This window comes from Clinocottus analis, unplaced genomic scaffold, assembly GCF_023055335.1.
Source record: "Clinocottus analis isolate CAN_PGR_092001 unplaced genomic scaffold, fCliAna1.0.p SCAF_7, whole genome shotgun sequence".
Lineage (NCBI taxonomy): Eukaryota > Metazoa > Chordata > Actinopteri > Perciformes > Cottidae > Clinocottus > Clinocottus analis.
Genome location: NW_027176229.1, coordinates 13,363,267 through 13,377,879, shown reverse-complemented (window position 1 = coordinate 13,377,879; position 14,613 = coordinate 13,363,267). Strand labels below are relative to the sequence as shown.

Genomic DNA, 14,613 nt, shown 5'->3' with positions numbered 1-14,613 from the left:
CTGAGAGGCTCTGATGAGACAACACAAGTGGTCGCAGCCTTGTGGCTTTGTCAGGTTAGCTCACAGCAGGACACATCCTCAGGACTTGTGCTGTGCTCTGTGATTCGGCACTAAGACCCGACAACCATCATGTGTAAGCTTGAGTGAACAGACTTCAAACAAAACTTCCAAAATGTGTTTGCAACGTCCAAACTAACTAGTATATGTGCTTGCATTGTATATAATGATTCGCTATGAGAGTCTTGACATGGTATAAACATAAACATAATAAGCTTGCCCAAACAATGTCTCAGCTAAACACAATCCAACTGATAGTTCTTAGTAAACAGCATGCAAGCATGTACAATGTTAAGGTTAGAACAGGCAAAGGTGAAAATGGAAACAAGAAAGTGCTTGGTGCCTCCTGCATTCATCACTCTATTCAAACAGGGCTTTTCCCAGCTGTAACAGAGCTCTTGTAGCGGTCAATTCACAGACACAGAATCCACACGCTTTGACAAAGCCAAGCCACTGGCCGAGCCAGGAAGCAACTCACACACATTCATCTGTGCCCAACAACAAAATCGTACTCAAATACACAGTGATTCACTCACACAAATCTGTTCCTTAAAAGCCAGCTTTGTTTATATGTCTGCAGAGCTACATAAACCCTGCCTTAACATGCAACAACCCACTGTGTGGTTGTACCTTCTGTTCCTGAGCAGCACTGGCAGGCTGCACCTGTTCTGCATAGCCATTCTACAATTTCTATATAACTTTATGAGTTATGTTCTGTCATAATGGCTTTTACAAAGTGAGTACAATATTTTCTATTTAAACTGATTTTATAGATTTGCCAGAAGGATAAATGTGCACTGATCAACGATTTATTTATTACTTGCGCTTGATCTATGACACCCCTTGTAGTGCACATCCATCCTCTTGACAGTCCTTTAGAAAGCTGATCGGGTAGCATTTGGCCAACACTTTGTCTCCCTTGTAGTGTAAACAGAGGGGCTAAGTGGGCCTCATCTGGTCTTTCACTTTGGTAGCAAGCTAAATGTGGGCTTTTGCTACTGGATTTTAACCAGATGACCCATAAATGCAGCTTTTTCATAAAATGTTGAGAAAAAAAGGCACTCTTGCTGACAGCTGTTCAGACTTTTTATTTATGTACCGTTTTATATATGTACATAGCTGACAATGTGTGATTCACAGTGACCTTTGTCTTAGGTCTTTTAGTAAGCAATAAGACAGCAAGACCAGGCCCCCCAAGCTCATCAATCATACTTGACAGCTAAAGGCTACATGAAACCATGGCAATGTGTCTCGCTGTAAGGCATCCTGGACTATGATTCCTTTGACAAGGATTTGCAACGTATTAAAATCATTTTAAAATTTTAAAACATCTTTAGCTGTTAAACACAACAAAATTCTACAAAAGAAAAAATCTGTCCTTTTTTTTTAAAGATCTAAGAGTAACTGGACTCGAACAAAGTAACTCGGTCCTTCTCTTGACACGGGTTTCAAAATGCTGATGAGATTTGAATGTACTAAGTTGTAAAGCCATTGATTCATTGTAACAGACTGGGCTTTCATCGACAATAGTGTGTCCATTGCAATGGTGAAAACACAACATATACAGAAATGAAATTATCGGAATGGGCATGTCCATCAAAATCAATGGGTATAGTGAATGAGTAAATCACTTTAATCTACTGTGAGGTGGGGCTTTGGCTGTCAACGTTAGTTTCTTTTCATGAAGGTGTCTTTTAGTTGGGAACCTCAGAGGCACACACAATGTTTGGCCCCATCCAGGCTGCCCTTGAATATTCCTATAGAGCACACAAATCAAAGACCTGGGAGCTCAGAAACTCCCAGGTTTGCAGTGGCTGCTGCCCTCTCTCCCTGTTGCTTAGTAGATGGGGTTAGAGTTTAAGAATTAGAACTGTGGGACTTTGTTGAAAGAAAGCTTGAAGCTCCAGAGAGACGAGAAAAGTGAGTGCGGGAGGAAAAGGAGAGGGCGTCATCATCAATTCCAAAAGAGACATCGGAAAGAAAAAAAAAGTAAGCCCACAGACAAATCACTGCTGACAATGTACCTGTAGTGTGAGGTTGAAGGTAAACGTCTCATCGGCTTCAGGCAAGTCATCATCTTTCACAGCAATGAAGATGGTCTTGTTGGACTCAGTGGACAACAGGAAGGCTGCAGCATTAATGGCTTCAAAGTCCCCTGTGTTGACTCCCTCTAGCTGGGTAAAATAAACAAACGTTCAATTGTATCACTTTCCGTATAACTAAATTCAGGCGCGCTGGAGACAGCATGGCACAAAAGATCAAAGATGGTTTTTAAGATGCGGCGGAAGAAGGGGTGGAAATTTTCCGATAAATTTCCGAAAAGTTTCCGGAAAGTTTCCACGGGAATTTTGGCTCGGGAATTTTGGGAATTTTGAATAAAAGAAATGTGCCTAAGTTTTTTGCAAAAGCATATAACAGGGAACTTAAATGTAGTTGAGAACAAGACTATGTATGCCGAGCTCAGCTGGACCCTGAATGCAGCTGGTTGGGAACATTGTACATAAACGTCAACATAAAACGTTCTGTTGTTTTTGACGTTTTTGTCATCAGTGTTGCGTCTGAATGTTTCAGCCCAATACATTTTTAATAGTTGTATTATAAATGTTTGCGTGCATGTCTGCTTATGACAAGGTAAATACAGTCAAATTACCCCAAAATTTATTTCCCGTTAATTCCCGATAATTCCCGATATTTCCCGTATATTCCCGTGGAAAGTTTCCAACTTTGAATATTCCCGGACATTTTGCAACCCTAGTCCAGACACCAACTGTGAGCAGCTGACACTAGCCCCCACGTAGAGGACATAAAGCAAAAATCCCCTCTGTGACTTAAAGAAAAACAGTTTCATACTGGTTCTGCTTACTGCCTGCCATAGTTAAAAAAAAAAAGAGGTAATTGTCATTAAGTTGACAGCTCATACAGCAAGATGTGTAAATACAAACTGAATAGATGACTTGACAGGTGGATAAGTACGGGCACAATGAGCTATCAATGAAAAGTTTGTCCCGGGTCCTACCAGAACCAAAGCCGTCACATTGACCGGGTCTCCCACTTTCTCCACAACCAGCCGGATCACAGCTGTGTTGCTCTCGTTGACAACAAAGTCCGTCTGCCCCAGGAACCGCAGTGTGGCTGACTCAGATGCAGTGCCAGGGATGGACAGAGCCAGAATCAACCCAGCTAGCAGGAGGACAGGGTGCATTCCTATAAAAAGGAGGGAAGCACATAAACAGAATATATTTGTTTAAAGTTGACAAGGCACATATTGAAATAGAGCAGGCAAATACGAGGATACTAACAAATTCGGAAAGCTACAGAGAGTGTATTTTGTCATAAAAAGAGATGCTAAAAGGTATGTGTGAATATTCCATAATACTGCTCAAATTCAGAGTAATACATTTAGAAGAAGAGCGACACACCATCTCCTCAGCCATTAGAAATAAAAATAGATATAGTCAGTAAAGACACTACAAAATAAAACAATCAGAATTGAGTGTTCAGATGTTCACATTCCCTGGCTTTTGAAAGTGTGCAGCCATACTGGCTGACAGGCTTGCTGGTCATTGCGGTCTAAATTACTACATTAATAATATTTTTTCCATCATTTCAACAGCGTCTGTCCTTATGTTGTCACACCGGTAAAGCAGTTGCTGTTAAGTTAAGGTAATGCAAGGCAAGTTTATTTGTATAGCACATTTCAGCAACAAAAGGCGATTCAAAGTGCTTCATATAAAACCATTAAAAGCAGATTTAAAAACAGTTAAGAAAACATTAAAACAGTCAAGAAAATTGAAAATAAAATAAAAATCAGATTTAAAAACAATTCAAAAAACATTAAAACAGTTAAGAAAAATACAAATAAAATTAATAAAAGTTGTTAAGTGCATTCTTCTTGACCACATTCATAGCCCGCACCCCTTTTTTCTAATCCTTTAGGACGTGAGAAGTGTGTTTTTCCAAAACTAAAACTCTGCTATTTCATCATCCACAGTTCCGATTTAATTCATTTAAATTTCTAAAGTACTGTAACCCTAACGGCGGATTTCACTCAAAGTAACTTCCCTGTAACCTTAGGGACTTTGGGAGTCTAACAATATCAGTAAGGACATTGTGTGATCAGTATTGGCGTCTCGTACTGCGAAGCAGGAACCAGCCAGAGTTTGGTTTTTTTAGATTTGGGGGTTTCGAGGTCCTGCGATCTCACTGGTTCTCAGACTGGTCTGAAAGCACGTCAAATGACACACACAGAAAGAGACGGTCATTTCAAATACATATACTTCATGGTGCAAGCAAGATTCAGGTCTGAACTGAAAAACACATTTTTTAACTGAAAATGCTTCAAAACATGTCAATGCGTGTGTTTATTGTGATTTTTATTGATTTAGATGCTTTATGTCTTCATCTTTCTAGAGATGTGAAGTATTACTTTGGGGGTTGATGGGAAGGCATCGAACGATACAAATGAAAAAACTTGGGAAACAATAGAGGAATCATGTTTTGCTCAGACTCTTGACTTTTGATCATATTTATGCAAAAAATAAGTAAGATCATAATTATTATTATTTATTTATTTTAAAGGCAAGGCGTTGCAGAATTGTTTGAGATCAAGGACAACACGGTCTGGTATTCATAGCAAGGTCATATGAGCTGTAGAACACCTCGGGTCCCCTAATTAGGTTCATAAGGTTAATGTCATGCCAGAATAAATGTGATCTTTCAAGTAGTTTTAGTCGTTTAGCCTCCTTCTCAATGCTGCCTTGTAAACACTCTCTTCCCTCTCTAATCATCTTTTCTGCTCCTTTGCTCGCTCCAATCATCCTCCTTTGCTTCTACATCCCTATTCCTGCCACTTCTCTCCTCTTGTCTCTTCTGCTTTCCATCAACTCTCTCACCCAGAATAATCCTAAAGCTGGATGAAGACACTTAGACAGTTGTCATGGTTAACACAACAAAACAACACTGCATGACAAATGAGTGGAGCCAGCTAAATTGCAGCCAGTCTGAATCTTATCCACCCCATTCATAACCTGCACCACACCGCCTTGCCAATAGTAGAAACACATAAGGCCTGTAAAAAAATTTAAAAAAAATCACAACATTGAAAAAGTACATACGGTGAATAAAGTCATGTTGTTTGGTACTTTTTTCGAAAGCAAAAATAATTTAGGAAAGTTGGACATTGCAAATATCTCAATTTTCATATGTTCCATTACCGTTAGATCAATTTGAGTTATTCTCAGCAGTAGTGGGTGTTTAAATAGAAACCATCCATCAATCAGTTTGTCAGCAAGGAGAACAAGACACAGCTTTAAAAATTGTTGGTTGACAGCTCAAGTCAGAATCAATTAATGCTGATGTCGTGTGTGTGTGTGTGTGTGTGTGTGTGTGTGTGTGTGTGTGTGTGTGTGTGTGTGTGTGTGTGTGTGTGTGTGTGTGTGTATGGTACCAGCATGAGAGAAATTGCTGGGAAATCCATCAAAAAAGGATTTAGAGTTGGTGAAGCTGGACAGTGGGGAACATAGGGTGAGGCTATGGGGAGGTGAGTGTGTCGCTGGACAAAGAGAATAAATCCTGTTATTCGCCCTGCTCTCTCTTCTGGGGTTGGGAACTTCCTGCACCACTGACTCGGTACTGAGTGAAACGATATTAACCCTCTCTCTTGCATCTTCTCACTGAAATTGACTTACAGGATAAGTCCGCACTAGAGAAGGCTAAACTTTCATGAGTAACAGTGTATCTGGGGGTAGGTGTACTTTCATAGCGTTTGGACAGCTGCTAGTGACTTCAGCCTGCCTAATTGAGTCGTATTGAACCTCAATTGCCTCAAAACCTCACCTCCACAAACATTGCGTGAACCACAATCTTCTACATGGATGGTAGCAAGCATTCAACCCTTGTATACAACAACAACAACAACGACATCCTTTTAACCCCCTCTTTCAAACTGAGGGGTCTTCCTTTTCACATCCACTGATGCTGCACTTGATTCAAAGGGCCTAATACAAAACAGATGCTGTGTGAATGGCACAGGTCTGCTTCGTAAGCGCCAAGACAGTTTTTATGCTGGCATCATGCGTTGTGCCAACCTTGACCCCGGGGGTTACAGTGGGACCAATGATCTGTCTGCCAAAACCAAAAGTGGCATGCAGTGCCTGGCACACATCTCTGACATTGATAAGGCTGGGATTAAGAGTCCATGTAGAGAGGTCCACGGTAACACTGCTGTATGCATGCACGCACACACACACACACACACACACACACACACACGTTCGCATAAATGGATGCATCCGCTTGAGCTGGCACAGTCAGCAAATACAACCAAAATTCAAATGGTTGTATTTGCTGGGTGATAGACCAGGACACTGGAGAGTTCTAAAATGCATGAAAACACACTGTCCATCAGAAATATTGTGGCCCTAACAAACAGAAATTGATGGCTGGGGCCATGACTGTAGGACATGGCGCTCTAACAAGCCACAGACAATGCCACAACTAAAGCGACTTCACATGCTAAGCCTCCAAAATTGCTTTTATTGACTTATTCTGTGACTCTAACCTCAGTTAGCTGACTTTTCATTTATATTACATTACTTTATTTCCTGGAACACACGCAGCATCCAATAAATATGTAATACCATAACAGAAACAACAGAAAAACTATGCATTGACAAATGTGCTCGTAAAAAAGTAATTAAGCTTCAATGAAAATATACCTTTGGTCTGAAACAACTTGAATCCTTCTTCACAAACAATTTGCTTCAAAAGTTTTAATTTAAATTATATTATTACCTTAATAGGCCTTGACCTGCTTTCAACATATATGTTTTTGTCCAGTTAATATAACTTCCAGCTAACTTCTGTGTTCTTTTCAATATGCAGAGTCATTTAGAGTTATAGGCCTCTTGCACAAGCATGCTTTGTGCTTGCCAGGAAAGTATCGTAGCGTGCCACTAATTCTACTCGTTTCACCGTCTAAGCTCAGATCAAAGCAAGAGAGAATTGTGCATTGGCAACACAAAAACATATGTAAATGTCCAGTAAATCTCATGTATACTTCATCTTCAACTTCTACTTCATGTATGCTTCGGTATCCGCTTCCAATAACTCCCTCCTCTATATCCTCTGATCTCTCTCTGTTACACATATAATCGATGATCTTAACTCTTTTTTCTGTGCCTTTGTGATGGATAGCTCCTCACCAGACAGACTTCATGACGGGCTCAAATGTGATGAGCACTATGACCAGTCAACAGTGATACATGAGTTCTGGTCAGTGCTGGTCACCTGTCAGGCCCTTTTAGAGCAGCTTATTGGTTTAAGTAGTCTGGTTCACAAAAAACTTTGGATAACTTGCAGACACAGCACACGCACACGCACACGCACGCACACACACACACACACACACACACACACACACACACACACACACACACACTGATCTATTGGATATCCCTGTCAGAGGTGCTGAGGTAGTATCTGGTTGCAGGGCTGCTCCTGGGGTCAGTGCACGCTGCTGATGCCTCTAGGGTTTCTACTGACAGAAGTCTCTGTGTCGCAATCTTTAGCATCAATTATTCACTGCAGGCCTAAAACTTAACAGTCAGAGGATGATAGTAAGTGTGACACTGCAAGATTCCCCATATAGCACGTGCCATGTGCCATCTGTGGTTAGTCAGGTAACCGTGGCTGTTGACATAAGGATGTAATCATGCAAGCTGTCACAGGCAGTCCTGTTTTATAGTGAGAGATTTAAACTTATCTTTGTTAACTAAAAAATATACTCTACTGTGTAATCATAGCCAAGGACTTTGCTTTTATCCTTGTTATTTCACTAAGAACACTTTGTATTGGAAGCTTTAAAAGGGGAGGCAATACTCTTACTTCCTTTTTGGTGGAGGGTGTGTGTGATAACAGTCAGTTCTTGCCCAGAGTCTTCCCTGGTCCTGTAACGCCCTTGGTGAGGAGCTTGTGGTTATATCTGGCAGTTAGTCACCCGCACACCCGTATACACACACACACACACACACACAAGCACACACACACACACACACACACACACACACACACACACACACGCACACACACACACACACAGAACGTGATCTCCAGTTGTCTGACGCTGGGAGGCCTTCATTGGGATCTTATTCATCAATCTTACATCTCTGGTTGGTGATCTGGAGTCAGTGTGGCCACATAAAGAAACTAGTCTGTCATTAACCTCAGCTAATATAACAGTGATCCTTGAATGTTTGTGTGACTCAGGAGAAATTCACGCTACAAACTAACCGAGCAAATAATCAGTTTGACTGATACTGACTGAGATAAACAAATGAGTAAACAGCAACACTGAGGCAGATGGTGTGGTTGGCAGAAAAGCATACAAAAGGAGGGGGACCTGCCTTTGTGTATATCAATCTGTCTTCATATGAAATGTATGTTGTGACTGCTAAGCCAATTCTTTGGGGATTTAAACAATTAAAAATAGAAGTGCCTCATGGTCGAATGGCCAGGTATTATTCAGACTAAATATGAAAAATTATTGTAAAGCCATTGATACCTTAAACACAAATTACAGTTGTTGTTTTTTTCGATTGCTAAACAACAGTGGGCACAACTGGAGTCACATGTGCAAAACTCTAACTACAGTCTGCACTACCAACAGTCACCTGAGCTAAACAGTTCACGTCACCTGCAAAACTCATTCCAAGCAACACAACTCTTAACACATGGCTCAAAACACGTTCAGTGCAGCCAAACACTGCACTGTGTGTGTGTGTGTGTGTGTGTGTTCACTAACAAGTCTAAAACAAGACACCTGCTTAGCCTTTCGGCTGAAATTGCAATCAGCAGTGTTTGAAAGGCACAAGGCTGAAATCTATTCCTTTTTGAATGTGTGGTTCACAGTTTTGACAGCAGTGTGTTAGCATTTGAACAAAGTGCTGTAAATCCACAGTGTTGTGCAGGTTGTGGTTAAAGTCATGCAATACGTGTGGAGAGTTTTGAAAACCGTGTTCAAGCAATGAAAAATGAACTAGAGTTTGGTCCCCATGACCTGCTGCTGTGCAGACTGTAGTTAGAGTTTTGCACATGTGACTCCAGTTGTGCCCGCTGTCGTTTAGCAATCGAAAAAAAAAAACTGTAAATAAAGCAAATCAAATGAACTAAAAAGAACTAAAAATGCTATAATGTTATGAAACACTATAGCATTTTTGGCTCTTCTAACTCTTCAAATCTAAGTCTCTTTTCATAGACAGGCTGTTGTATTAGTTCAGTTTGCATAATAAGTGTACATGTTTGGCCGAAAACCATGGTGCCTCATCTGCTCTGTTTATTGGATTGTTTTCTGTTTGAGCTCCACTTCACGCTAAGCGATGCCACCAGCCCAATGTGTCTCGGGCCTGACCACAGAAACCACCCACCGTCCGTTCTCAGCCCAGCGCAGCCACGGCTGCCATACCCGGTCAACTCACAAGCCCATAATTGCACTTCACATGTAGTTTCTGCCCTAGTATTTTTAGATTAGTGAATGTTCTCGCCATACAAAGAAGTTGGGGATAAGAAATTAAGAAACTTAATAGGCGGGTAGAGCTAAAACATACATCATTAAATCTGACAAAAAAACTCGGTGTTACTCACTTGGCTTATTTTGGAAACAGAATTATATTCATCTTAAAGGAGAAAAACAGAAAACCTACCATTTCATTCAACAAGAGCGGGAGAAATATTTGAGGGGAAATGAGGATGGCAATGTGCTGAATTGCAGCCAAATTATACCATTCCTCACAAGGGGGACAAAAAAACACTTGAATTCTCTAAAGAACAAAAAACGCATGAGGTCAGCCTTCCAGCTATTGTCAGACAATACTTTTCAACCAGACATTTCTCCTTCAGGGGCAAGAGGCTGCCAATCAAGTGTGCATTTTACTGTGAAAAAAAGAAACAGAGAGAGGGAGAGTTTTCCTGAGGTATTGTCCCCAGGGCCGTGGTCGGCTGCTCTTAAGTTGAGCCAATGGCATCTCGCATCCCTAACTAAAAACAATACTTTTTTTCTTCTTCTTAGTGGGAAGTACGGAATATAGAAAAATAAAAGTGGTTCCAATTGAGTAGGAACCAGTGCATGAGCAATTTCAAGTGTTTTCCAGTTCGAGCATTGGCTGACTGATTAGCCTGTACGACACAGAATGATGGAGGCAGACAGAATAGCACTTTCCGGGGATTAAACAAGGTTGTGCTCTCCACAGCCTCGCACACCAAAGGGCCAAATTAGAAAGGGTATTACTTCATTGCATATAACTAGTTGGGCCTGGATGAAATGCTAATTGCATTTCAAAAGAGTTTCCAAAACAGAGAACGGGGGAAGAAGTGGGACTTTACGATTCACTGACCAGCACACAATTTCAAGGAGAAGGCTTTTGTTCACTTGTGCATTTTAAAAAATTGTCACATTCCTCTATTTGTTTGTTTTCCCACTTTTTGGCATGCTGGCCTCCCATCCAACAGAATCCAAACCATCCTATTCAGACCCTTCTTTTGTCTTGGCTCTACTTTATCAGCACACACATCCTTGGTACAGTAGGTGCGGGAAAGCCCTTCTTTCAGACCTTTGCAGCTTTGGAAAACTAAAGACCAGATGGCAGGATTGAGGAGGAAGCAAATCCCTGAACAAGTGTGGTCAACATATCCTAATTATCATACAGAAACATAATAAGTACTGTTGTGCTGCACATTGCTTACATCTAACTGGTCATTAAGCGTGTTGTCGGTCCAACTGATTCAGAACAGTACTGTTTGTTATGCAGCTCTGAATGTGAGAGCGTTAGACATTGGAAAAAACACAACATGTGTTTGAAGCATATTATGCACTGACATAAACACAACATTTAAGTTATCTTATCTTGCGTTAAATGACATTTCCATCTAATCAATAAGAAAAAAAATGTTCTGCGGTGCTTCACAGATCATACAATGAAAGACTACTTCTCATCAATTGATCCTGAACTGTTGATATGTTTCACCCATGAAGCTATAATCTATATTAAGACGCAACCAGAGCCAATGGATGAATACCTCTTTTTACAACAATAAACGCACCCTGTCACCTCTCAGCCATGCTCAGATCAACCACCCCCAGGACGTCCTCTGTCAGAAACAACTACAGTACAATGAGTGAAGTGAGAGATAAACAGAGAAAAGAAAGAGGGGCTGGTGCAAGGGACGGGGCAGATGGGTGCAGCGGAGATGAGTGTGTGTGTGTGTGTGTGTGTGTGTGTGTGTGTGTGTGTGTGTGTGTAATATTACAAAATCGGTAAGACACAAATACATAAGGAAGGGTAATGGTGTGGACTAAGGATTTTTAAAGATTGATCTCAGAGTCAGTGACCTACATCAACAGGTTTTTGTTTTAATGGGCAGAGGCAATAGGAGACCCTCCTCTCTCTCTCTCTCTCTCTCTCTCTCTCTCTCTCTCTCTCTCTCTCTCTCTCTCTCTCTCTCTCTCTCTCTCTCTCTCTCTTACTCACACTCACACAAAGACCCTGGTGAAAGGCAATGGCGGTACTAACAAAGAAGGGAAGGGTAGGGATGGATAGCCAAGATGTCCTTCCAGTCGAACATGAAGTGTGACCAACCTGACCAGTCTAAATTAGGACAAGAAGCAGGGGCCATTATGGGATGTATTCCACGTGGCTCTCCCAAAAACATTTTGGCGAGGTGAAGTCATGGGGATTTATTAGAGAAGGACCCGTGTGGGGATCTGCACATTCAAAGAATGGGATCAGTGAAGAGCAACCAAACAGCGTGTTCATTGATCAAATAAGGCTGCAGAGCAGGTTTCAGAATAATAAATCATTCAATGATCAAAAAATTAAGAAAGGAGAATTCCTGCTTTCAACAGTCCACGAAACTCAATCTAATTTGTACAAACTAGAGTGTCTCGCCAAGCTAATGTGAACCAGAGGAAACAGCCTTCCTAAATGTTCTTTTACATTTCACTATGTTTTGACATTTGAGAAAGGGATGTTGCTCTGTGCTTCCTGCTGATTTTCCATGCTGTTTGCAAGTTGCGCTGAAACATAGCTGCTTTAGTTTAACTGGATATATGCAATTACCATGAACTTGATGAACATATAACAAACATATAATACATTTAATGAATGTTATAGATTAATCAAAATATATTTAAATTGGTTTAACCCAATAGAGAAACTAGTAATGTGATATCCTATACTCATTACAGCAGGTCTATGCTAACCTTTCTGAGGCCACCGGCTTTACTAACATCACAGGAGGTCAGAGTTCAAGTTTATTACTTGAATAGAAATGCTGGGCAGCTGTGGGAGGGCTCCTCATCGCCCCTACAGAGTTCAAGATATAACAATGAGAGTGTGTGTGTGTGTGTGTGTGTGTGTGTGTGTGTGTGTGTGTGTGTGTGTGTGTGTGTGTGTGTGTGTGTGTGTGTGTGTGTTAGAGGACAATTATGAGAGCTGACAGCAAGGTCATGGCCGAGGTTTTGCTGCAGGGACAATACTAGCATCCTCTCACCATGTAATATGCGGTTGGTAAGGCCCACTGAAAATACCTCGGGATTGTTGGCCATCACTGAGGGCCACTATTTTCCTGTCCATCAGCTCCAAGAACAACGACTACTAAAACATGATATTGTCTCCTGTGAGTAAGCATGAACTGTCAATTTATTTTATGAAACAATTAAAATCCTGACGAACATTAAACAATGTATTTATGACCTGAGTTTCTCAACTCACTAAATCTAAAATCAGCTTTATCAGGGTTTTCTAAATGTTGGCACACAAGTTAAACAACTAAAGCACTAAAACTAAATATTTTCAATTATTTGACAGTGGTAAAGATCACTTACTTCAGATATGTACCTGCATTTGCAATTTCTTCTTTGTGTCTAGTGTTTCAAAAATGTTGACTTCCCCCAGTTCATACACTCAAATAAACATTCAGTGAGCCCAGCTCACAGCACAGTGAAGATGGTTTGATGTTAAAGGTATACATCTGTCTTGCACAAAGCATTATGAATTGTTCTGCTGCTTGGTACATCTGAGGGAAAGGATCATTTGAGAGAAAAGTGGAATGTTGGTGCAACATTTTATCCTCTTAAGGTGTGGAAATGAAAACTAGACCATAATCAATAAGAGTAAGTGTAGTCTGCTGGTTTTCTCATCTCACATCATGAAAAATGTAAATGTAGAACACTCACTGAGGCAAAGTAACCTTTTGCAGTATGTAGTTATAACGTGCTGCATTGCCTAAATGTGAACATTGTCCTTTATAGGCGACCCTGTTCTCACTGAGGAAGAAGCTTAATGTGATTATTAAAAATGATGTTATAAGCTGCAGAAAACATGTAAGAATGCAACCAATTAACTTCTGTTTCAAAATAATAGAAGTAGAACTACTTTCAATCACAGAAAATAGCATATTATCTAAATAAAGTATCTATAACGTCATGCAATGTTTCAATTCAATGTTGAACATGATCGTCATTCACAGAACACTTACAGACATTCTTTACACCTCTTGCCCCCAACATTGATCGATGGAGCACAAATCAGCGGAGGCAGGCACAGCCTGTTGCAAGGCAGCATTGAAACGGTGCAATCTTCGACTATATCCCTGTATTCTAACACACTGGGAAGGCAAGGCTTCTCATTCCCAGCAAGCATCAATCTCATTCTGTCTGCAATGTGCAATACTTCAACACCTTATCATCAATCTGTTTATGGCACTGTCCCCTTTTGTAGTGCAAAGCCATTAGAGGGGTGAGACAGAACTAGAGAGAGGCAGGCAGTAAAACAGTTTCCGCCCAGTGAATCACATTCAGACCCTCACACAGGCGACTGGGGGCTGACCCCTGCCAGGCGATGACATAAACACTGACAAACAAAAGAATTGAGCTCAGAGCAAGTGTGGATCTTCGAGTATCTAAATCTACAACAACCAAAACGACTGACTGTGGCCACCGGGTTTGGGATGATGGAAATAGAGATTTTAGGTTTGAGGGGGGATAAAATATGAAAATGTCATGGCAAGTTGTTTTGCTTCTTTACAAGCCAAGAGGGGCAACTGCTCAACTGATCCAATAATGTCACCATGTTAGACAAAGATGTAGACCAGAAACATTTCACAGGGAAGGCTGGCGCTATAAGGAGGAGCAGGTGTAAGTGCTGAATGGATACAGAAGCAGCTCCCTCCCTTCCTCCCCAGTGAGAAAAAAAAAAGGATTTAACAGAGCTGAGGCACCACAGAGGAGGCAACAAAAGAGATTTGCAGGGGACGCACCAAGATGACATCATGTCAAAGCAATTAGAGATAAGGTGGAAATATTCAATTATTCAAAAAAAAAGAAAAACCCCACCCTATCAACTGGTGTAAACTATGGAGCCTGCACATCTGCGTAAAATACGCAGCTGCAGCACAATGAGGATACGAGCGGCACTCATTGATTTAACAGTAGCACATGTGCGCAACTTTAAGTGTGCCAAGATTACTTATTGCCCGAGTAAGCCTATAGATTAGTCAACGGAG

General features: G+C 41.0%; 1 protein-coding gene across 1 annotated transcript in view; it reads right to left on the bottom strand.

Moving 5' to 3' along the window:
• Window positions 1-14,613, bottom strand: part of adgrv1 (adhesion G protein-coupled receptor V1) — a 95,956-nt gene that overhangs the window by 80,368 nt on the left and 975 nt on the right. The window contains exons 2-3 of the mRNA XM_068604771.1: window positions 3,074-3,261; window positions 2,082-2,231 (exon numbers count right to left, since the gene is read on the bottom strand). Of these exons, the coding sequence (XP_068460872.1) occupies window positions 2,082-2,231; window positions 3,074-3,259 (336 nt within the window). The 5' untranslated portion in view covers window positions 3,260-3,261. The remainder of the gene's footprint in view (window positions 1-2,081; window positions 2,232-3,073; window positions 3,262-14,613) is intronic.